This window comes from Anser brachyrhynchus (genome assembly GCF_964034855.1).
Source record: "Anser brachyrhynchus genome assembly, chromosome: Z".
NCBI lineage: Eukaryota > Metazoa > Chordata > Aves > Anseriformes > Anatidae > Anser > Anser brachyrhynchus.
Window position 1 is genome coordinate 79665904 of NC_137697.1, and position 24196 is coordinate 79690099.

General features: G+C 46.4%; 1 protein-coding gene across 1 annotated transcript; it reads left to right on the plus strand.

Annotated features, from left to right (window-relative positions):
* The first annotated feature begins 26 nt into the window (after positions 1-26).
* On the plus strand, positions 27-22713 carry POLR1E (RNA polymerase I subunit E). The gene is made up of 12 exons (XM_080574971.1): positions 27-185; positions 277-380; positions 1596-1672; positions 8594-8679; positions 9415-9470; positions 9861-10005; positions 11623-11730; positions 14980-15076; positions 15870-16003; positions 17188-17269; positions 18867-18998; positions 22341-22713. Exons 1-12 carry the CDS (start codon positions 125-127, stop codon positions 22498-22500), a joined length of 1242 nt encoding a protein of 413 aa, XP_080431097.1. The 5' UTR covers positions 27-124; the 3' UTR covers positions 22501-22713.
* The last annotated feature ends 1483 nt before the right edge of the window (positions 22714-24196 follow it).

Genomic DNA, 24196 nt, shown 5'->3' on the forward strand with positions numbered 1-24196 from the left:
GGCGGAGCGGCGCCAGCGGGCCAATCGGCGGTGCCCTTACTGCGCGGCGGCGCGGCCCCGCGCTCGGCAGCAAGGCGCGCGGCGGTTGGGCGGCGGCTCGTGCCGTTGCGGGCGGCCCCGGGACATGGCGGCCGCCACCTGGCGCTACCGCGGGGACCCCGAGGCGGAGCAGCCGGCGGTGCTGGGTGAGGGCCGGGCGGGGGGGAGGGCCGGGCGGGCGGCGGGAGGGCGGGCGGGCGGCGCCCCGGTGTGACGGCCTCTCCCCGCCGCCCGCAGTGACCTTCGCCAACGGGCAGCTGCGGCGCCCCGCCGCCCTGCGCTTCCGCCTCTACCGCAGCAGCGACGCCGCCGACCCGCGCAGGAGGCGCCGCCGGATCCTGGTAAGGAGCCGCCGCCGCCGCCCCCGGCCCGTCCGCGCGAGCCGCTCGCGGTTCCCCCCCGCGGGGGGGGGGGGGGGGGGCTTCGCTCCGTGCGGCCTCCCCCCGCGCCCGGCAGCAGCCCCGCACAAAGCCACAAGGTGTCTCCGTGCCGCAGGGCCTTTCCCAGCACCGCAGCGCTGCCCGGCCTCAGCGCCTTGCAGCCTTCCCTCGGTCGTTTCTGCCTCAGAACGTGCCGTCGCAGATTTCACACTGTGCTTGGAATTTTGGGGGCGGAAAGGAAGGGTGCCATGTGCCTGGTCACATTGAGAGCGACAAACAAGTGGCTGGTCTTTTAACCAGAACTGAATACGCCCTTATTGGAAAAGTTCTTGTTGATACACAGTAGTGTGTTCTCAAGGTAACATTGATTTACCGACATTGTGCGTGTCCTGGTTTTATTTTAATAACCTACAGGAAAATAAGGTTTGAACATTAAAAGCTGTTGATGACTATCAAGGTCCATGTGATCACAAAATCTGTTGTGTTATGTTTATACAGTGAACCTAAAAGCTTTATTGAAGGTTTTTTTTTTTTTGAGGAACTGCATTATGCTACAAGGAGGTTTTTTAATTCTTTCAGTCAAGAGAAAACCAAACTTCAAGTCAAAAAGTGCTTTCTGCTGGCATTGCTAACTGTTATGATTGTCTGTGTGGATGGCTCACTGAAGGAATAATTTTTCAGCCAAAATCTTCAAGGGAAATATATCTTAATTGACACACAAATATTTAAAAATATACTTAGCTGGCTGAGCCATTTGTGCTAGCTTTTTTTTTTTTCTGTCAGTTAATTGCAGCCAACTGGCTGTACTAGAGTTTTAAATAGATCATTCAAAATTACATTGTAAACTGAGTTCCTCTGTGTTGTAATGATGGTTTTACCCATTTTTTTGCCTTTGACCAAGGCCGACGTCTGTAAGGTTTGTCTTGTACACTTATAGAAGCTTTAAGCAACTGTGTTAAATAGCCTACAGCACTGGAAGTACCCTCTGAACCGGAGGGCTGATCTCTCCTGTCTATCGACTCTGAGTAAACCCACCTTTTCTTTCACAAAATGTTGCTCCTGGTTTAAAGTATGGTGGTCGTGGCAATATAGAGATTTGTGGCACTAGACAGAAGAAAACGAACACAGGAAAGGTTGTTTAGCCCCATGAACAAGTAATTTTTCTTTGTTTTTCAGGTCTCAGAAACTGAAAGGCTTTCATACGTGGGAAATAACTTCGGCAGTGGAGTTACGAAACGTAACTCACTGTGCAGGTATGGGTTCCTGACGGTACTGTGGCAGTAGTGTGGGGGTGGAAGTGGAGGAATTGCTCTGATGCCACATTTCTTGTAGCTTTCCTTAAACCTGGCTCAGACGCTCCCATTGAGACCACAGTGTGAACAGAGAGGATTTCGGCATTAGGCTTGGCCGTACCACATGGTGTAATAGGAAGCTTTGGTGAAGCCACCATCCTTTACATGTCCGGGCTTAGGAAGGTGACCTTTGTAGCCTTGAGACAGATCCAACTGGCGTCCTAAGAAGTGTTTTGTGTATGAGATCTTTCTTATCGTCTGATCGAAGATCCTCTTCAATGGGTAGAGCGACAATGTAAAATAATTTTGCCTTGTTATACCCAAAGATGCTTCCTTTTTCCTTTGATGCATATTACTGCTCCTGCTAGCCTACAGAACTCCGAAATGCACTTGATGTGTGTGTCAGGCTCTTGGTGCGACGTGCTCTGCTCTTTGAATGTACTCCACTTGTCCTGCACTGTTTGCTCTTGTAGCTTCAGTAGTCTCACTACTCTGACTCCTTAAATTATGGGTAGGGGGAGGCAGTGAAGAGCAGAGTTGCAAAAACAATGAGGAAGGGGAGGTGCTTCCAGACATTAGCGTTCCAGTGCTCCTAGTTCCTGAATACTTTATTTAAAATGAACTACTTGCATCCCTGGCAGATAGCACTTCAGAAGATGCTAAGCTTAGTCTTTTCTGTCTGAGAATTGAAACTAGAGAGCTGGCCCTTCGAGTTCAGCAGTCTTAAGATAGCACAGCTGAAAGAAGGCTTCAAGGAGCTTTTTCTTCTTGAGTTTGGAGAGAGGAGTTATTAATGAATACAGGTAATGCTCCATATGTTTCTGATATGTGCACCAATGTAGTAGTATTTCTGTACAGATTTGGCACTCCTATTTCTCAGCACTTCACATCACTTTATATTATTCAGAGAGAGTTCTAACTGTTTAAGTGGTAACTGCCTGCACCTCTGAAGATCCTGAGCTGTGGAAGCTAACAAGGCAAGCTGACAGATCTGTTTGGCATTAGGTTTGCATATGCCTCAGGATCGCCAGACATGCAGGCAACAACTAATTAAATTGTTTCTTGATTTGTTTTCTAATTTTTCCACCTTTATCCATGTAACCTGGTTTGTTTCCTCCCACATCTGCCTCACCTGCATTCCTGATGATTTCCTGCAGTGGATCCGTTCTCATAGATCTCAGCAGCTGTCAGCCTAAGACCAAATTCACAGCTGCAGATGTTGGTGTGTCAGCATAAATCACAGCTGAACAAACAGTCTGGTTTACTCTGAGCGCAAAAATCAACGAGGCTGCCAAATCCTTGGGCAGCACTTGTTTCACCCGTTTCCTAGAGCAGCAGGCACCACTTAGCAATCCTTTCTAGCCACTGAGATTCTGTGCTCCCCACAGGACTTGGGCAGCTCCTCTGAGAGCAGTTGCGTAGAGCCTTGCACACACTGCAAAAGGCAGCTTCTACAGCAGGCCGATTTTTTTCTTTAGGAAGTGTGTCCTGAATTTTAGGAAAACATGTTAAAAAGCTGAGCAAGTTCAGGCACCACTCAGTAGGCTTCAGATGGAATTGACTTTTCTGGCTGATTAAGGAATTGGTACAGTTGATACTCTGATCAGCTTCAATGAGAGGTGACATACAGCCTCTTCCCGGTGGGTTATGAGATGTGCCGAAAAGCAGCACAAACCATTTGGGTTAGCCTCTGAAACATGAGATGAAAAGGATTTTACTTGAGAGAAATTAACCTACTGTAGAGATGGCACACTTATAGTTCATAGAATCACAGAATATCCCGAGTTGGAAGGGACCCATAGGGATCATCGAGTCCAACTCCTGGCACCGCACAGGTCTACCCCAAAATTCAGACCACGTGACTAAGTGCACAGTCCCATCGCTTCTTAAATTCAGACAGGCTTGGTGCAGTGACTGCTTCCCTGGGGAGCTTGTTCCAGTGTGCGACCAACCTCTCAGTGAAGAACCTCTTCCTGATGTCCAGCCTAAACTTCCCCTGCCTCAGCTTGACACCGTTCCCGCGGGTCCTGTCACTGATGATTACAGAGAATAGCTCAGCGCCTGCCCCTCCACTCCCCCTCGTGAGGAAGTTGTAGACTGTGATGAGGTCTCCCCTCAGCCTCATCTTTTCCAGGCTGAACAGGCCCAGTGACCTCAGCCGCTCCTCATATGTCTTCCCCTCTAGGCCCTTCACCATCTTCGTTGCCCTCCTATGGACACTCTCCAACAGTTCATGTCCTTCTTGTACTGTGGTGCCCAGAACTGCACACAGTACTCGAGGTACGAGCACAGAGCAGAGCAGGACAATCACTTCCCTTGACCAACTAGCGATGCCGTGCTTGGTGCACCCCAGGATACGGTTGGCCCTCCTGGCTGCCAGGGCACACTGCTGGCTCATGTTCAACTTGCTGTCAACCACGACCCCCAGATCCCTCTCTGCAGGGCTGCTCTGTTAGCAGACAGCCTGTTAGCAGACCTGTAACCAATCCAGCGATGACACAGCCAGTATCACGAAATATCACAGTTCCTGTAGGGGCTCAACCTGTATCCAGGCCAGTGACTGCTGTAACAACACAGCCTGTAATACTCGATCAAGATGATATTATGGATTCTCCACCAGGTAGTACATCTGGTGTACTGCTTGGTGTGAGACTGAACTCGGGAGTTACACGGTACCAGACTGGGCCGTCAGTGAATGTAACAGATACTAATGCTACATCAAGCAATATTAAAAATGGAGGACCTTTTCCACGAGCTTGTCCAAAGCGCAATATTGATTTCAATCTTATGGGTCCTTTAAAAAATCATATAAAGTATTGTTGTCCAGATATGGTGAATAATTTCTTCCCGGGAGTGGCCAAAACAGAATCTTCAAGTACAACAAGCAAGATCAATGAATCTGAGAAAGGAAAATTGATTATGTTAGTTAACAACTTCTATTATGGGAAACTTGAAGGTGATACCCAGCAGGTACAACAGGAGCAGAAGACTCATACAACATTTAAGTGCTTCAGCTGTCTGAAGGTTCTTAAAAATAACATAAGGTTTATGAACCACATGAAGCATCAGAGCTCGAGAAGCAGAGCAGTGGAATCTGGGAAAGCCATACCACCTGCCAGCACTGTTACCGTCAGTTTCCCACCCCATTCCAGCTGCAGTGCTGAAGGGATGCAAGACACGGACTCCTGATGGCTCTTAAACAGGAGACATTTATTGCCATTTTTCACCACTAGATATACTTTCCCCCTAGCCCCACGCGCTGTCCGTGCGCCTGAATCTGTCTTACAGTTGGTTAGAGACCCTCAGACATGCGCCTCGAGCCAGCCAGCAATTGGCCACTGCCCAAAGCTCATCTTTAACACTGTAGCCAATTTACTTTATCTTGACCTTGCTCAAGTTTTTGGTTCTACCGCCGTTTTCCTCATTCTCTCTCAGGGACGTGTGAAACAGCACAAAGTTCCCTGCGAATTCCTTTCCCACACAGTGCCACGTTGAAAGTACACGCACGCCTTATGAATCATCTACTGTTTGTAAAATCTGTGAATTATCATTTGAAACAGAGCAAGTTCTTTTGCAACATATGAAGGACAATCATAAGCCAGGTGAAATGCCATATGTGCGCCAGGTATGCAGCTGCAGATCCTCAGCTTTTTCTGATGTAGAAACATTTCAGGACTGTTCATGAGAATACAAAACATATGCTGTGCCCATTTTGCCTCAAAGTAATAAAAATTGGAGCACCATATATGCATCATTATATGAGGCATCAGAAAAAAGGAATATACTGTTGCACAAAGTGCAGACTTCAATTTTTGACTTGCAAAGAAAAAATGGATCACAAGACTCAGCATCACTGAACATTTAGAAAACCTAAACAGTTAGAAGGATTGCCTCCTGGAACAAAGGTTACTATTCAAGCGTCTGTTGGATCTCTTCAGTCAGGATCTCCTGTTAGAATGAGTATATCCACATTTCAGTTATCACCTAAAGCTAAAAATACAACCACTAGAAATCATAACAGATTTAATACAAATAAGTCAAAAGCAAAATCAAAACTGTCAACTACACTGAAGAAGCAAAATGCATGGACCAACAGCAGCAGCAAAAAAAAAAAAAAGTTATGACTACAGCACTGCATAATCTAAGGTATCATTTGGGAGCTCACAAATGCATTGAGTGTTACTCAGAAATAAAAGATTTTGCAAGCTACTTTTCTACATATGTCCATTGTACCTTATACGGATACAATACTAGCTGTAGCAAAGCCTATGTGAATCGCATGATGAGTTTTCACAGTGCTCGTCCAAGTAAAAGATGTTGGATCTACAAGAAGCATTCAGAAGAGCTACGAGGTGTGACTGTAGTATGTCTTAACTGCGATTTTCTGACGGATGGTTCTGGCTTAGATAGCATGGCCACACATCTGAGTGAAAGCCACACTCATACTTGTCAAGTTATTACAGAGAATGTTTCTGTAGATTTGCCAACTGCTGACCAAGTATCTGAGGGAGTTGAAAGCGAGCAGGTATCCTGTACTGCCTCAGCTCACTGATACGTCATTGTGGAGCAGCAAATTGAACCTAGTCGAGTTTGGGATTATTTTGCAAACAAGAGCATAAGTCTTCAGAGGAAACAAAAGAATGCAATAGAAATCAAACTGAAAAAGTTGCATCGGTTGAAAAGTACGAAGAAAACTCATCATTCTCAGGTACAAAAAATGTTCCCAATTTGGAACTCCATGACAACAGCTCTAAGAATTCTTTGCATGAGAAAGGAGCATGTTGTGATTCAGATAGTAACAAACAGTTAGTAGACAAAGAACAAAAATATATTCATGGTGAAAGTGAGTTGAAAACTTGCCAAAGTTCAGATGATGGTGTCTTGACTGACCAGACTCAAGTACAAAACTTGGATGAAACTACCCTTGCAGCAACAAACGAAAGGACTTAAAACTAACGTTGGGTGAAGATGTTAGTGTTGAGCAGTTCTAGAGAAAAAGAAATGAACCTAAATCCCTTAGTTCAGACATTAGTGAGCAAGGCAGTATTCGTTTGGAGCCTTTGACTCCATCAGAGATGCTAGAGCATGAAGCGACTGAAATTCTTCAGAAAGGTAATGTTGCACCTTCATCAAAGAAAGCTGAACAGCCCTCTGAACGAACAGGTGAGACTTCTAAAGAAAGCAGTCCCAACAGAATGGAAACAACTGTAAACAAGACAGATGAAAATGAAACAAGCTGAAATTGTGTTCTTTTTATGGCTTATTATAAATAAAGGTAGGAACACCATGCATCATTCCTGACAAGTGTGCTCATTGTTGCTCATAGGGGGTTTTTTAAGAGAGAGAAGGAGGCACAGCAGGGAAACTTTGCATATGAAGGTAGCATGTACATGTATATACAACTGAATTAACTAAGTTTATGAAAGGTAACACATTTCAATTTGTCTGCCTGTCTCTTCTGTGTGGTATATCTTAATAAACCAACATTCGAAAGGAGGAATAGATTCTATTTTTTTTAATCTCACATAAAGTGATTTGCTAGTCAAGAAAAGATTTTTAAAAATCCTTAAGTGAAACGGTGGAATTTAGTATGAATTCAGTTCTGATGCTGAAGTGGAGCACACTTTTTGCAATGGCTGTTGGTCTGCTGATAAACTGGGTGAACATAAACCTTTGGATTTGGTGTCACATTCCTGTCTGTAAAAGCACGTAAACAGAATTATATGAATCTGTGCATCTCTGTACAGGTGTAATCCTGCCAGACTCAGCTTACCTTAATAAACTTTCAGTGAAAGCGGAAATACTATGACAAAATGTATGTTTGTGGGGTTTTCAATGTGCAGGCTGTGCAGAAATACCGAGCATAATTGTGTAAAGTAGGATATACTGCTGAAAGGACTGTAGCTGTTAGGCTTTTACCATTGTTTTAAATATTCTTAGTGGTAGACCCATAGGAGTCGTCTGTAAGTCAAACCAAAGTATGGTTTAATGTAAAAATTGTTTTCAGCAAAAAGAAGGACAACTCCAGAGTGGAAATACCAGCTGGCATACGTTCTGCCATTTTGCAGCTGCTACTTGCTAACTGTTACAAAAAGGACACGAGAGCATAGGAACGTACAGTTCGATTTCAGGACTTTTTGTAGTCTGTTATGTACAGAAAGATAGCTGCTGGTTTGGGGTTGGTTTTTTTTTTCTTTATAGCCAGCAGCTAGGTGTCGGATTGCAAATGACTAACAGAAGCTTGCTCTTAGGACTTCATTGCTCCGTTTGAAACATTCAGAATGTGCTTTTGACTTAGTTTTGTTTCTAATGAAAGTTAAATGTTTTGAACAGCTGTTAAAGCACTGCTGTGAATTGTTACTTTTTGAGTAAATATTTGAAACAAAATTTTGTCTTTGTGAATAATTCATTGCTTATTGCTCAGTTCTGAGCTCTGAGGACTTAGGCTCAGAGTGACTTGTACGCAGGGAAGCATACACAGGGAACACAAGTTTTAGAAGCAACATGAAACCAAGGATTAAACCAACCATACTAGAAGAGACAGAAGAAAGTAGTAACTAGCACTCAGGCACCTACAATTGATCTGTGCATTTTGAAGCTAAGTCAGTTGGTTTAAGACATTTACGTTTACCTAGAGCAACAAGTCTTTTTTTATATATATACCTCTGTGCATGTATAGAGAACACGTATGTCTATAAATGTATTACTTCAAGGTAACTTTTTTTTTTGAGTGAAATTCTGAATTTTCGTGGAAAATTGGCATTTGCAATGCAAAAGAACTGGCAGGAGATGTGTAATACGTGTGGCTCTGCACCATGTCGTGTTAAAACATCACTTCCACTGGACTGTCTCTTGCTAATAATTTGCCGCTGTTCTCCCCAGGTATTTTGTTGGTGTGTTAAACAAGGACTCTGGGCAAATGGAAGTCTACAATGCTGAAATATTCAACATGCAGCCCTTGCTGTCAGGTAGGAGGATACTGTATTTCACCCTAGCACCATAGTCACAGCGACCTAGAAATAGGTATACATTCAGCTATTGATTGCTTGGTTACTGACAGCATTGCATTCTGTTTTCTCCTCAGCTACCCTTTCTTACTTGTTTCTGCCATGTTCCCTCAGCATGGAGGAAGGAGGATACGTTACATTCTCCCTCTAAGGCACAGCGTGGCATGATAAACAGAGGGAGAAGGAAGATCATAGCTGAAATTTAGGGTGGGGCTTAAGCAGAGAGCAGTAAGGGTGGGAGGGTGGAACTGCCAGAGCTGGGAGCAAAGTTGTCACTGCTCAGAACAAATGCAGCCTTGTCTAGGTAGGCCCTGCTGAGGGAAGCCTGGAAATGGCCAGGTCAAGGCACTGAATCGCTGCAAAAGAAAACAGCTTTTCTTCAGCAGAACTGCTTTTTATTCCGCAGCTAGGAGGATAACCCAAAGAATACGGTCTTCAGGGATCTATTTTCTATGCAACAGGACATGACTATTGCTTCCATCTATGCATCACGCTCATAGACTTTGTAGCAAAAATTGGGCTGCCTTTCTCTCTTTGTTCCAGGTACATACTCATTCATTGTGTTCTTTAATTGACAAAGTCCCATAGAATTCTTAGTCTAGTCTTTTATTAATGGATTAGAGCTTAAGGAGTGCCAAACGCATGTGTTTTCCCAGCTGCTGCAAGCCAAGCATACTAATTCTTGTTCTTTTATAGATAATTTAATACCTGATGACACAAAGGACTACCAGAATAAATCCTTCAGGGAGAAGGTAAAGTTGAAACCCCATATCACATTCTGCTATGATTATCCAGCTGATAGTGACAGATACTTGTCTGAGACTGAGATGCTCAGTTTACTGGAGTGTAAATGTGCAGGTTCAGCCCTCTCTCTCAGCACTCAAGGTCTGAGGCAGCACGGTGCTAGTGCCTAGCGTTAGCAGTATTTTCATAATTATTGCAGTCTTGATTACAGCTTCAGGTACTTCCTATCCTGCTCTCCTCCCCCGCAGTGCTTGTTGGGTGGTTGGGTTGTACCCAGCGATATGTTTGAAATTTTCTTGAAAAATGTAGGATAAATGGTGGTTAGCTGGGTTTTCCTCTTGATGCAAAGTGTCCTGAGTTCAGCAGTGTGTAGTCATTTGCGTCTCTCTCGTGCACAGGTGGATTTGTGCATTGAGGCCTTTGGCACCAGCAAGCAGAAGCGAGCTCTGAATTCCCGACGAATGAATGCAGTGGGCAATGATATGCTTAACACAGCTGTGACAAAAGCAGCAGCAAATGTTATAGACACAAAGGGAGTAACAGGTAAGAATATTGTGTGAGGTGTCACTGAGGACAATTAGATGTGCTTTTCTGTCTGTTTGTTGCCAAGTATGGCAGGAAGAAGAAAGGGGTTTTGCTTGTACTAAGCAATGAAGCTGTTGGTTTAGCAGCTGAAATGGGCACATGTTGAGGAAATCATAGGTCATTCTGGTAGAAGAGGAACTGCTTCCTTCTGATCCTACTAGGCTTAGTGTGGGAGTTGCCTGGGTAAGGGAAGGTCCGTGTGTCATCAGTGTCCATTTCTGCCCGTATTTTGTCAGTGTTCTGGAAGCCCACTTAGAGGCATAAAGGCAGTAAATTCACCTGGCTTGAAAAGAGCTGCTGGATGTTCATTAAGGTGAGCTGTACTCTGGCTTCCCAGTGGCATGTGTATGGAAAATGATCTATGCCTTATACTGGGTCCCAGCACCATCATGTGCTATCCCAGGTGCTGTTTTGAGTCAGTCTGATAGACTCGGTCCTCTGCTATGGAGAAGCTGGCAGGAAAAGGTATCTGCCATGGTCTTAGTTATTGCCACTACCGTAGGAAAAATTCTCCCAAGTATCACATTGAGGTAATGTTTCAAGGAGAGCTGATACCCCCTTCTGTTGGTGCTGGTGAGGCTGCATCTGTATTGCCTTGTGCAGCCTGTGCCACCCCACTCTGCCCTATCCCTGAACTTGGTTAGTCTGGCAGAGAGAAGGCCGAGGGGATCTAAACAGCAGCACACAGCTGTCGGAAGGGCAGTCAGAGCCAAGCCCTTCTCAGCAGTGTCAGGCTATACAGCACGGGTCAGCAAGACAAGTCACAGTGGTCCATGGGAGGAACTTCTTGCCTTGGAGGATGGTGGAGCCCTGGGACAGGTCACGGGGAGCTGTGTGGTCACCATCCTTGGGATGACTTCCAAGGCTTGGTTGGGAAAGCCAGGGCTGCCCTGATACAGTGCTGGAGACAGTCCATGCGGGAGGTTGAACTGGAGACCAACTGAGCTTCCTTCCACCAGCACTTGTGGGATTCTGACTTGCGTTAGCTATGAATAGGAGAGACTATAAAACTGGTCAGCTCTCATTGACATGAAAGCTCTCAGCACTTGTGTTCCAGATAGGATATCTACTGTGCTCTGCTTGTTACGCTGGGCCAGATGATGTCCAATGGAACCCAGGATGTCAAAACAATGTTCTCCTGCTCGCCCTAGAGGCAAGAGGTGTAGCAGCAGCAGCCAGTTTTGTCTAGTCTGGAGCACCATTTCTGGATCTTAAGTAGCAGAAAGTTCTTCACAGAAGTGATGACACCAGGCTAAAAGGCAGCGTGCTGAGTACATTACAGGCAAATTAGAAACTCTGAGCCTCCTAGAATGCTTTCTGTACCCACACATGGCACTAACCAAACAAAACGGGGAAGAGCTGTGGCCTTTCCTTGTCACTGTTCCCGGTGAGATAAGTGCTTAAAACTCCATTTCAGCTTCCATTTCCTGCTTAAAATAAACTAGTGTTGACCCAAACCGCCTCCCCCCCCCCCAATTGACTTGAATTTCAAGGAAGTATTTGGGTGTGGTCAGATTCTCTCAGTTTTTGTCTGCATGGTCCAAATGCTGTTTTGTTTCCCACTTCTCTCCTAAGCTTTGATCCAAGATGTGGCCCAAGACGATGTACAGAACATGTCCATATTTCTGCCTCCGTGTCATGAAGATGCCGACAAACCAGAACATGTTTACAAGTTTGAAGACAGTATCTTTTTCAGTAGCAGAGTGTGGTTTCTGATTTCTGTTTGCTTGATGTCAGTACTCTGGCATGTGGGAGGGAGTGCTGTCAGGCATGTGGCAGCACTGAGCTGAACCTTCGTAGAATTGTAGAATGGTTTGGGTTGGAAGGGACCTTAAAGACCATCTAATTCCACCCCCCCCTGCCATGGGCAGGGACACCTTCCCCTAGACCAGGTTGGCCAAGGCCCCATCCAACCTGGCCTTGATCACTTCCAGGGATGGGGCATCTAAACTTCTCTGGGAAACCTTTTCCAGTGCGTCACCCCCCTCGGAGTAGAGAAGTACTTCCTTGTATCTAATCTAAATCTACCTTTGAGTTCTAAGCCATTATTCTCCCTGACAAAGAGTCCCTCCCCAGCCTTCCTGTAGGCCCCCGTTAGGTATTGGAAAGTTGTTACAAGGTCTCCCTGGAGCCTTCTCTTCTCCAGGCTGAACAACCCCAACTCCCTCAGCCTGTCTTTGTAGAAGAGGTGCTCCAGCCCTTCATCATCTTTGTGGCCCTCCTCTGGACTTGTTCTAATGTTTCCTTGTCCTCCTTGTGCTGGGGGCCCCAGAGCTGAACACAGGGCTCCGGGTGGGGTCTCACGAGAGCAGAGGAGTGGAAGAATCCCCTCCCTTGTCCTGCTGGCCACACTGCTTTTGATGCAGCCTGGGATATGGTTGGCTTTCTGGGCTGCAAGCGCACGTTGCTGCCTCATGGTGAGCTTCTCATCCACCAGCACCCCCAGGTCCTTCTCCTCAGGGCTCTTCTCAATCATTCTCTGCCCAGCCTGGATTTGTGTTTCAGATTGCCCCAGCCCAGATGCAGGACCTTGCACATGGCCTTGTTGAACCTCATGAGGTCACACAGGCCCACCGCTCAGGCCTGTCCAGGTCCCTCTGGATGGCATCCCTTCCCTCCAGTGTGTCGGCCACACCTCACAGCTTGTAGTCATCAGCAAACTTGGTGAGGATGCATTCAGTCCCACTGTCCGTGTCACCAGCAAAGACGTTAAATCGTGCTGGTGCCAATACTGATCCCTGACGAACACCACTTACTACTGATCTCTGCCTGGACACTGAGCTGTAGACTGCAACTCTTTGAGTGCGACCATCCAGCCAATTCCTTACCTGCTGAGTGGGCCATCTGTCAGTCTGTCTCTCCAATTTAGAGACAAGGATGTTGTGCAGGACAGTGTCAAATGCTTCACACGAGTCCAGGTAGATTATGTCAGTTGGTCTTCCCCTATCCACCAATGCTCTAATCCCGTTGTAGAAGGCCACCAGATTTGTCAGGCATGTTCTGCCCTTAGTGAAGCCGTGTTGGCTGTCACCAATCACCTCCTTTCTCTGTATGCTTTAGAATAGTTTCCAGGAGGATCTCCTCCATGATATTGCTTGGTCCGGAGGTGAGTCTGACTGGCCTGTAGTTCCCTGGTTCTTCCTTTTTCCCTGTTTAAAAATGGGGGTTATGTTTCCCCTCTTCCAGTTGGTGAGAACTTCACTGGATTGCCACAGCTTCTCAGATATGATGGATAGTGCCTTAGCAACTACATCCACCAGTTCCCTCAGGACCTGCAGATGCATCTCCTCAGGTCCCATGGACTTGTGCACCTTCAGGTTCCTTAGCTGGTCTCAAACCTGATCTTCTCCTGCAGTGGGCAGTTCTTCATTCTCCCAGTCCCTGACTTAGTCTTCTGAGGCTTGAACTATGTGACTGGAGCTCCTGTCACTGAAGACTGAGGCAAAAAAGTAGTTGAGTACCTCAACTTTCTCCATATCCCAGGTAACCAGGTCTCTCGTTTCCTCCTGGAGAGGGCCCACAATTTCCACAGCCTTCCTTTCATCACTGACATGGCTATGGAAGCCTTTCCTGTTGCCCTTGATGTCCACGGCCAAATTTAATTCTAACAGGGCTTTGGCGTTCCTCACCTTATCCCTGGCTGCTTGGACAGTGTGTCTGTATCCCTCCCAGGCTACCTGTCCTTGCTTCCACCCTCTGTAGGCCTCCTTTTTCTGCTTGAGTTTTGCCAGGAGCTCTTTGTTCATCCATGCCGGCCTCCTGGCGTTTTTGCCCGACTTCCTCTTTGTTGGGATTCATCGCTACTGAGTTTGGAGGAGGTGAATATCCTGAATATCCTTGAATATCAAACATCTTTCCAGGGCTTCGTCCCATGTTACTCTACCAAGCAGATCCCTGAAGAGGGCAAAGTCTGCTCTCCCAAAGTCCAGGGTAGCGAGCTTGCTGTGCTCCCTACTTGCTGCCCTCCGAGTGCAAAACCATACCATTTCATGGTCACCGCGGTCAAAGCTGCCCTTGAGCTTTACGTTTCCCACCAGCCCTTCTTGTTGGTAAGAATGAGGTCGAGCGTAGCACCTCTCCACATTGGCTCCTCTATCACATGGAGAAGGAAGTTGTCATCAGTGCACTCCAGGAACCTCCTGGATTGTCTACGCCCTGTTGTGCTGTCCCTCCAGCAGTTACCAGGGTGGTTGAAGTCCCCCATGAGGACCAGGGCTTGTGAACATGAGTCTGCTTCTGTCTGTCTACAGAGAGCCTCGTTCTGCTTGGTCTTCCTGATCAGGTGGCCCGTAGCAGACCCCCATTATAATGTCCCCTGTCCCTGCCATCCCTGTAATGCTGACCCATCCCCATTTGCCATGCCAGTGCCAAAGCCCTGCAGGCATGTGTACATCTCTAACTCTTGTTTATTCCCCATGCTACGTATGTTAGCATAGAGACATTTGATTTGGGCCCTGATGAAGCTGACTTACTGGCTGCAGTCGCTGCATTTCCTTTGCGCTGCTCTTCAGGTGCTCTCCTGCTGACCTGTGACCCTTCTCCAGGCTCTGGGCATCAAACAAAAAGCTGAGAGAGCAGGGACATACTGCATTGACACTTAGGGCCTGCAAGTTCTGTATCTTTCGTCCGTCCTACAAATAGAAGGATGCCGTGCCTCCCTGCTGGAAGCACTTCAGCTAAGAGTAGTAATGAGGTCAGAAACATAGGAGAAATGACTTGTGATTGAGCCACAGCCTTTAGAGACTTATACTGGTCAGCTTGCAAGTCTTGCAATTACATCCTGCTTATTTATAATTTCCTTCCCCACTTTCCTTTCCCACATATTTCTATTGCAAGAGTGAAGAGAGTGTATCTTATTATGGGCTGCTCTTACCAGAAAGGAGAGAAGGTATTCATGTTCTTTACTTCAGAATTTCTTTAAAATCCTTCCAGTCCTGTCCCCAGCAGAGTATGAAGCATTGAAGGGTCCAGCAGCAGCCTTTATTAACATCACTCCGGAAGAAATCACCAAGAAAACAGAAGAGAAAAGGTAATACTGCTGCAAGCAGCCTTTTAATAGTTAGGGATGGCCTTGTGAAGTTGCAGTTCTTCTGAGGTGCAGGATGGCAGCTGCTACCAGCTCCCCAGTATGGGACCAGCTCCCCAGTATGGGTATTGATTGGCTGATCTTTCCAGTCCAGAGGGAGGACGTTTAATCCAAACATGCAGCTCCACGCCTTTGGGGAGTATGGAGGGAGCTGTACGGGAGAGGAGGTGGTGTGCACTGCAGTATGGCTGCCCTTTTGGGAACGGATTACAGAAGAAGAGAGGGGATAAATCCAAAGTGGGAACTGGAGGCAAGTTCATACAAAAAGGACCATAGAGCTGTGCTGAGAATGGTGCGCCTGTGGCCAGGCACTGTCCCCAGCAAGTACTTACTGTCTTGGTGTGGAAGTTGCTGTGGCTTGGCAAAGTGACATGGACCTACACTTAGTGTGTTAAGTCCTGGTGCTGAGCAGCTGAAATAAGGAAACAAACTCCCTATGCTTCCCATCTGCCCATGGCTAAGTAGAAGTGTGTCTGTGCCCCATAGTGAGCCTGCAGATCCTGCAATACAGGGGCCTGCACAGTGGCTGCACTCTGAAAAGGCCTGGCTGAAATGTTGTCAGCAAGGAAAATGTACTCACAGAGCAGCCTTGTGAACGTCCGTTTGTCGGTGTTCTGGGAAATCTTCCAGCCTAAAACAGCTGTGCATTGAAGTCAGGGGTTTGCTGTGTCCTGTTCTGATAAGTAAGATAGTCTCTGGTTCTTTGATCCTCATGCTCCCTCTCTTTCTTCTTCAGCCATTGCTCCTTTGTTTTAGAGGAGCTGAAGTTCCTGCCTGTTGATGAGAAGAGCAGGGATCACAAAGCCCGATGCCTGTGGTTCCTGGACATCCTTGTTAAGTTCAGCTTCCTGAAAGTCATCAAGAAGAAGCGTAAGACAGTTTTCAGCTCTTTGCCTTTTCAGCTACCTGCTGGAACCTGGTTTGCAATGACTACAATAGAAACCAGTAAAGCTGCCCAGAGTTAGCTGTTCAATAAACAGCCACTTGGCAGCAGTTGTAGTTCAACCTGTGTCACGGTGAGGTTCTTCATGCTGTTGTGGGGTATTCGGTCTGCATCTACTGGAGGATGGATGTCTAACCCTTTTCAGTCCCTTTCTAACAGTCACACATCAGAGTGGCACCATGAGATCCTCTTTGTAGGAGATAATGTCACTTAGGTTGGAATTTGAGATTCGTTTTTGTTTATTGATAGGTTATGGTTTCTGTACTTACAGACATGTTTTATATTTTCAAGCTTTACTCTGGGAGTAGGGAAGCTGGAAATTGTCAGCTCTTTCCCTCTTCTAGCCTCTACATTCCAGATGCAAGAGGTATACAGTACACAATACGTACTTTATATATCCCTCTGTTCTCTTGAGTATCAGGGTTTTCATTATCCTTTACTTAACAGCTCAGTGTGTGAATCCCAGTAAAATGGCAGGACCTGCTTTTTTCAAAAACACCACACAAAATATTTTGCTTGAGATTTTCAGGTCTTGGTATATTTCACAGAACTCTTGTATGCGATTCTCATTCTCGGTCCTGAAAACTCCAATGGTAGCATTTTCAGTGGCAGGGAAATGATATTTGAGGAAAGGGTAAGGCTGTCTGTGGAGATCTTCCTGCATAGCTGGAGACAAAGGAGTCATCCTGTAGGAGTTAGTTGAGGAGGCTTGAAATGGATTTTGGAAAACGACTAGTTTGGTGCTAATAGGAATTTGTTAATGTGGTTTCAGTTTTAATAATCTATCTGACAGGACTATCTGTTAAGAGACAGGAATCTATTAAAAGAAAGGTTTGTGTAGTTGCACATGTACATGTGTATTTTAATCTGTCTAGTATTGAGGTGGGACATCCCATTTGCAGTGAACAACAAAAGATGTTAGGAGCCTCTCTCTTATCTGAAAATTGATTAGACCCGGAAATCAAGTGTGCAAGTTCCTTTTAGTTTCTCTGCACTCCCGTGTAGAGGTCATGAATGCTGTAGTAAGGAACATGCTGTTATGATGGTTGATTGACATTGTGAGGATGAGTAAGTGCCTCTTATTTCACTGCAAAAGCCCTTTCTATCCTAGATCCAATGGGTCCTGAATGTCCACACATTATTAGCAGGAAACTCATGAAGAACTTCACCTCGCTGACCTACAACAACGGCAGGTAAGGAACTTCGTTTGCTGCAATGTTCTCGAGGTTGAGATATAGCAGAATTCAGCTTGAAGGGCCGTGGTGTCGTTATCGGGAAATATACCAAAATGGAAGACAGCAGAGGCTTCTTGAGTAGCACCCTGGACTGTGTAGAATAGTGTTTTATGACTGACGGTGGTCTGTGGGCAGTGCAAGTCTACGTGTGACTGGGAGAGGCAGAGTCATGCGTGCAAAAACATGTGCCTATGACTTTAGCTAGCCTGACCAAATGGCATGCCCGTCTGTTTCTGGAGTTCGCTCCCTGAATGCAGGATAGGAGAACATATGCTTGTGTTGCAGCTCACTCAGCTGCGTGGGGAAAATGGGTAGCTGCCTACACATACATTTCTCACCGTAAACCAAGGCAGCTGACAGGTAGCTGTGCCAGCTTTCCACCATCTCAGAGTAGGGTTGGGACAGGGGCAGAGCAGTGGCTAAATAATGGTGCTTCTTTTACACTCACAGCGCTTAATTAAAACAAAAGGGATGCTTTTGCATGAGATCAACCCAACTTATTTGAATTCTCCAGACCTACGCAGACAAAACCACATAAAGATTCGTGCTGCTTAACCCCTGGGCTGAGACCAGTGCAGGTTGATGTACAGAAACTCATGCCATTGCACATGGATGTTTACAGGCCAAAGAGTTCTGCTTAAGTTTTGCCCAAGCATTACCCAGCCAGCAGTGACAAAGCTGGTTGCAGTAAGATGGGTTCTCATTCTGCCGTGGAGGTCAGACAGGACAAGTCATCACCTCGTGACAGGAGTAGACTAGGGGCTAGGAAGCTCAATCTTTCCAGTAGTGTCAGAGACACTTGCTGAGGCAGCTGTTGGAGGCTGCCTTTGACCAGATGGCCATTTGTTGCTACCTTACAAAGGATGCCTTTTATAACTAAGCAGTGATAAATCTGGATAAATGTTTTCAGTGGTCCTGTTGAGAGGAAGCACCAAAATACTGGCAAAAGTGAATAATATTCTAATTCTTGCCACAGTGCCTTTCCTGCAGTCAAGGAGGCAACAGCCTCTGCATGGAAGAGGCATAACTGCTGTTGCTCAGCTATCGTGGAGCTGCACTTTTGCTGTCAGACTGAAATTAACAGGGAATTTGAGTCCAAATGGGTGAGCGTTTGTCTATGAGGACCCAAACTACTGGTGAACAATCAAAATAAATGCTTCCACATTTGCTCTGTGTGGACTGTCTATTTAAGTAGCCATTAGTATTATACTGAATACCCTCAGAGCAGCTTCTCTTTGCTTTCCTCTTTCAAGGGATCAGAGTGCCAGAGAGACAGAAGTGTCATTAGGTGGTGATTTTTTCAAGGCCATAAAGCAATAAACAACTCCAGAGGCCTTTGCTTTTGAACAGAAACATAAGCAGCTTGTGAGAAGGACAAAGAAGTCTGTGAGGTCCCCATGAACAGGGATATTTGTTGCTTAAAGCTCTTTCTTTCATGTCTAGGAAAAGTCTGTCATCGCTAACAGAGGCTCCAATTCTCTGTGTAGCTCATGGGGGCTGTGTTTTGGGTTCACTAATATTCCAAATTTCATGTGTTCTCCCTCTTGCCGTTCAGTGTCCAGAATTTAATCTCTGCATCAATGAAGACTAAAATCACATCATACGTCATCGCCTTGGCTCTGCACATTAACAAATTCCAAATAGACCTCACCGTCCTGCAGAATGACATGAAGCTCCACGAAAGCAGGTGAGTCATCATGTTTGTTCATACCTGCTGAGATGCCTGCGGTCCTCATACAAATAGTGCCCCAGGGAAGAGAGCTCTGGAGCCTCTCCTGCCCCTGAGTAGTACGGTTCCTGCTGTGAGAACCTTTTGCTGTAATTGGACATTGGAGTGTGTCGAAGCTTTCTTTTCAAGCCCTACTACTTGTAAAGGAGGGTGGTTATACATCTCAAGCTTTGTGATGGTGCTTACTGCAGTGCACCCTCAGGTGCATTAAGAGGATATTCATCTACATTGCAGGCAGGGAAACTGAGGCGGGCAGCACCCAAATGGCTGGCTGGGGCAGATTCCGGCAGAAAACCTACCCAACTGCTTCCCAGCCCCATTTCTTACCTGACAAGTCTCATCACTCTTCACTTTCCTGTCCCTGATACACCTTCTTTCTGCAGAGTTCTGCTCCCTGCTAGCTACCAGTCTGAGTGCAGGCCCAGCTTTGTAGCAGACTGCAACAGGAAAACTTGAAACAGGTTTTTGTCTCACAGTCAGATAGTAAGTTGGTGGTAACATGGAGTAATCCCATGCTCCTGAAATTTCCTCACTCAGGGGTTGGAACCAAGGAGATTGTTTTGTTTCTGAAATGATGGTAGACTTGGGGACTTTTCAGCAAAGAATCTTGAGGGGAGAACTGGAGAGAGGTTGGCCATAGTATTTGAAATAAGGATTTGCCACAGAATCACAGACTGAATGAGTTTGGCAGCGACCTTTGAGGGTCATCTGGCCCTATTTCCCTGCTCAAGCAGGGCTACGTAGAAACAGTTGTCCAGAACCATGTCCAGACAGCTTTTGAAGGTCTTTCCAAGTGGGGAGACTCCACAGCCTCTCTGAGCAACCTGTTTCAGTGCTGTCACCCACACAGTGAAGAAGTGCTTCCTGCTGTTGAAAGGGAACTTCTTGTACTCCAGTTTGCGCCCATTTCCTCTTGTCCTGGCACTGAGCACCACTGTGAAGAGCCTGGCTCCATTTTCTTTACAACCTCCCTTCAGCTATTTACAGACATTGATGAGATCCCCCTGAGCTTCCTCTTCTCCAGGCTGAATAGTTCCAGCTCTCAGCCTTTCCTCACAGGAGAAATGATCCAGTCCCTTCATCATCTTTGTGGCCCTTTTTTGGACCACATTTGTATGTCTATGTCTCCCTTGGGTAGCAGAATTGAACACGGTACTCCAGGTGCAGCCTCACCTGCACTGAGTAGAGGGTAAGGACATCTCTTGATGTGCTGGCAGCACTTTGCCTAATGCAGCCCGGAATACCGTTAGCCTTTTGCAGTGATGGCACTTTCCTGGCTAATGCTCAGCATGGTATCCACTGGGATTCCTAGGCCTCCAAAATCTGCAAAGCTGCTTTCCAGCAGGGTGATCCCCAGCATGTCCTGGTGCCTGGGATTGTTCCTCCCCAGGTGCAGGACTTTGCACTTTCCTTGTTGAACGTAATGAGATTCTGGTCAGCCCACTTCTCCAGCTTGTCGAAGTCAGTCTGGATTGCAGCACGTCCCTCTGCTGTCTCTGCCACTCCTCCCAGTGCCAAGTCAAGGGTAGAGAGCATGAGTGGGTAGAAACAAGCTTGCAGAATAAGCAACTGGGCAAACAATGCTTGCTGTGTTAGATTTTTTTTGAAAGTTGCTCCCTAGACTTCAATTTTCCATAGAAAAATAATTACTCCCCTGCCAAGTGGTGTCTCAGCTGTTAGCTGCAAGACATGCTTGTGCCAGCAGGTGTCAGCAGAGCCTCCTCGAGCTCCTCTGGCTCTGAGAACGCTTTCATTACAGTTTGCACTGTAATATCTCTGGCCCCTGCAGAATAAATCAGGAATTGATCAGCGCTAATCAGCCAGTCTGCTGAGCTTGCTGGGAAGTTGCCCAACAAGCAGACATTAGCTCAACAAGCAGCTTGTTAATACTGTCCGGGAATGGGTCAGGTGGCCCTGCTAGTAGCTCTTCGGCCGTGCATGTATCTCTTTCGCACCCCATCCTGTTCTGTGAGTCACGGTGACTCCTACGGACATTTGCTGCCTAGCTCAACCGTACTGGTCTTTTCTATCAGGATTCTTTAGAGGCAATGCTGCTGTAAAGGAGCTGCAGATGGTCAAAAGTCCTTCCCTACAACAGAGAAAGACATTGTAGAGTATCCTGGGCCTTCTTGTTGAGGGACATAATCTCAAGATCCTAGGAAAACTGAAAGTTATCAGAGCCCTTAGCCACATCTGGGTTTTGCAAGCTGTATAGTCAGACCTGATGCAGCAACTTCTGATTTTTTCTGCAATTTTGCTCTTTGTTCTTAGATAACTAATAGCAATGTTAACTGGGCTGGCTGATACTGGTTTCCATCTCTTTTTTTTTTTTTTTTTGGAAGCTGTTTTAAAATAAGTTAGTTGGGTTTTTTTGTTTTTTGTTTTTTTTTTAATTACAAGTTTTCCAAGTTTTTGATCTTAAACGCTTTACTGGAGCTGGGAGCACAGGTTATAGGATGCTAGTGACAAAAAGGTGGGGGAAGCAATCACTTGTTGGAAAAACAGAGATGAGGCACATGTCCCTGTGACACTTCACTCAGCCACGGGATGATCCTTGCTTGGAGTGGGAGGTTTGGTTGAAGAACACCTGACATCTCTTCCCATCTGAATCTGTTTGTATTTCAAAGCCATAAAGTCATCTGGGAGGATACTGGGGCTTGTGTGTTCTCAGGGCACCAGCTGAGGCCAGATAGCTTATTTCCTTGCTAGATTCCTCTCAAACAAACTTTGTTCTTTGACAAACCTCCAGGTATGTTCTGGCTTGTGACTTCTTGCCCAAACCCATCACGCTACAGATCTCAGCCAAGACCTGAATTTCAGCAATCAAAGGGAGATGCTCTCACTGTATTAGATTCCCTCCATTGTACCATATATGAAAGATGAGTCCATTGGGAATCTAATATGGGCTGCCTGCAGCAGCGGCTGTAACATCTCTTCACAGAAAAATGGAGAGCTGCATTACTTTTTCCGAGTCAGCTGGCCATTGAGTGCTCTCTCATGCTTATGCTCTCTGAGGTTGTTGTGCAGTTTGGTAGCATTCCAGCCTCCCCAGCAAGGCTCTGCCTTATAATCTTGAAATACTTCCAGCTTCTAGTTAGATGATCTTTCAAGGTCCCTTCCAATCCCTGACATTCTGTGATTCTGTCCCCACGGTGGTGTTAAGATGCAGAGCAGACATCCTGCTTGTGGCTGCCTCCTGGCTTCCCTCCCTGAGGTGAATGGCTGCTCATCTTTTTTATGGTGTCAGTCCCAGAAGATCTGTCTGCCCCACTGACATAGTGTTTCTCTGGTGTTTTCCAGGATGATGGACATTGCAAAGGCCATGCGGTTGAAGATCTCCAAGGCAAAAGGACTGCCAGGGCTTGAGAATGATCAGAACCACAAGCTTGGCACACTGTCTCTCCCCTTGCCTGCACAGAAGACATCAGGGAACCAAAGGAAGCGCAAGAAGATGAACTAAAATATCTGAGAGGTCTCAGCAGGTGTGAAAAAGTTCCCTTCAGAACAGTCACCCTGCACATACAGAGTCATGGGGATGCTTTTCTCTGTTGTGTTTGGTTGTCCAGCATTACTGCACAATCTCACTGAAGTCACAGTGTTGGGCTGGAACCGGTGTTCACTTCATTAAACTGCTGATCTTTTCTATTAAAAAAAAAAAAAAAGCTCTAATAAACCCTTTGTCTTTCTTCCTGTCTTTATGAAGAGAAAAGGATGTAGGATGTGCCAGAGCAAGAGGATGCTGGTTGAAACTGCACGTGCTCCACTGACTGCTTTCTTCTGGCAACGTAGTGGTCAGCTCATGGCCAGTTTTACTTCTTTGACGCAAATGCAGCGTAGAGAGCACAGAAAGAGAGAGGGAGAAAAAACAAAGTTTTATTTATGCACAATTTCAGCTCCAAGTGTTTCACCAGAAGTTTCAGTGTAATTCTGTCTTCGCAAAGTGTAAATATACTGAACAGACAAAGCATTTCTGCCACTTACACTAATCTAGCTGAAACCAGTCTTTTTTTGTTGTCGTTCTTTTTAATTTCTCATTAGGGTCTGGTCTTGTGCACATCAGAGCCAGCAGCTCTTACTTGGACTGGGTATGAAGCACTATTCTGAGATTTATACTCTTTACCTAGTTCTGGCTCACTGCTGCTGTTTCAGATGGTTGATATGTGGCATGAGAAGGGGGGCAGACATGGCTCATTGTGACGATGCCATGGATTCTTGGACCAAAAATCGACTGCTGTTGCAAAGCTGCTTCTGAATGCTATGGTAAGCAGAGAAGTAGAAAGAGCTGGTTGCCTGACCAACCAGGCAAGAGCCTTTCCACAATTCGGAGCCACTCACAGCACAGATGAGGATGCTAATAGCTTCTCTTGACATCATTGCTGTGTCTGCAGAGCCAGTTCTGATAGTGTCTGAGAGCAGCATCCCTGGTTCTGGGAAAATGTGTTGATTTAGTCCAAAGAGGAGAATGGCCCATCCGCAGTGTGTCTCGCTATTAGCCACTGCAGTTTGGAAAGCAGTTGTTCTCCTTCCCAGTAACATAGCAGAGTTCTTCACTACTGAAAGTGCTGAGGTTAGTATGGCTGTTGGGGGAAGGGAAATGAGATCTTACTTTTGGGCCAGAGGGGTGCTCCCAGACACAGGACAGTCCTGCCAAAGGGGCTCTGTCAGATGAGAATCACACAAAGTGTAGGTAACCTGGAGGGACTTAATGCCCAAGTCGAGTACTCATCTCTGTATGCGTCATGGACAGGGAAGTGTGTGTTAATGGGATTAAATCCTGTCGGAAAATGGGAAGATGAATGGGAGAGGAACCCAGTAACTGTGGAGAAAGATGCTTTAGTAGGAAGGAAAAGGTGTTTTCTATCACTGCTCGATGTCAAGGGTCACCTTATTTGAGAGTATACCCCGGACATTAGAGAGTGCGAGGGAGCGACCAGAGAGGCTGGGAGAAAGCTTGTGCTCTTCCCTCCGGAGCCATGGTGTAGGTTACCTGTGGGACACTGCACAGCATGGCAGCGGCTGGCTACGTGACTGTGACCCATGCCAGAGCAAGGCACTGCTTAGCGCTGGCAGGCAGGAGGGCTGCGGCCCTCCTCGAACAGGAAACGCCCTGAGGCCCTGCTGTAGGCACACCACACGTGGCCGACCAGCCACCGCTC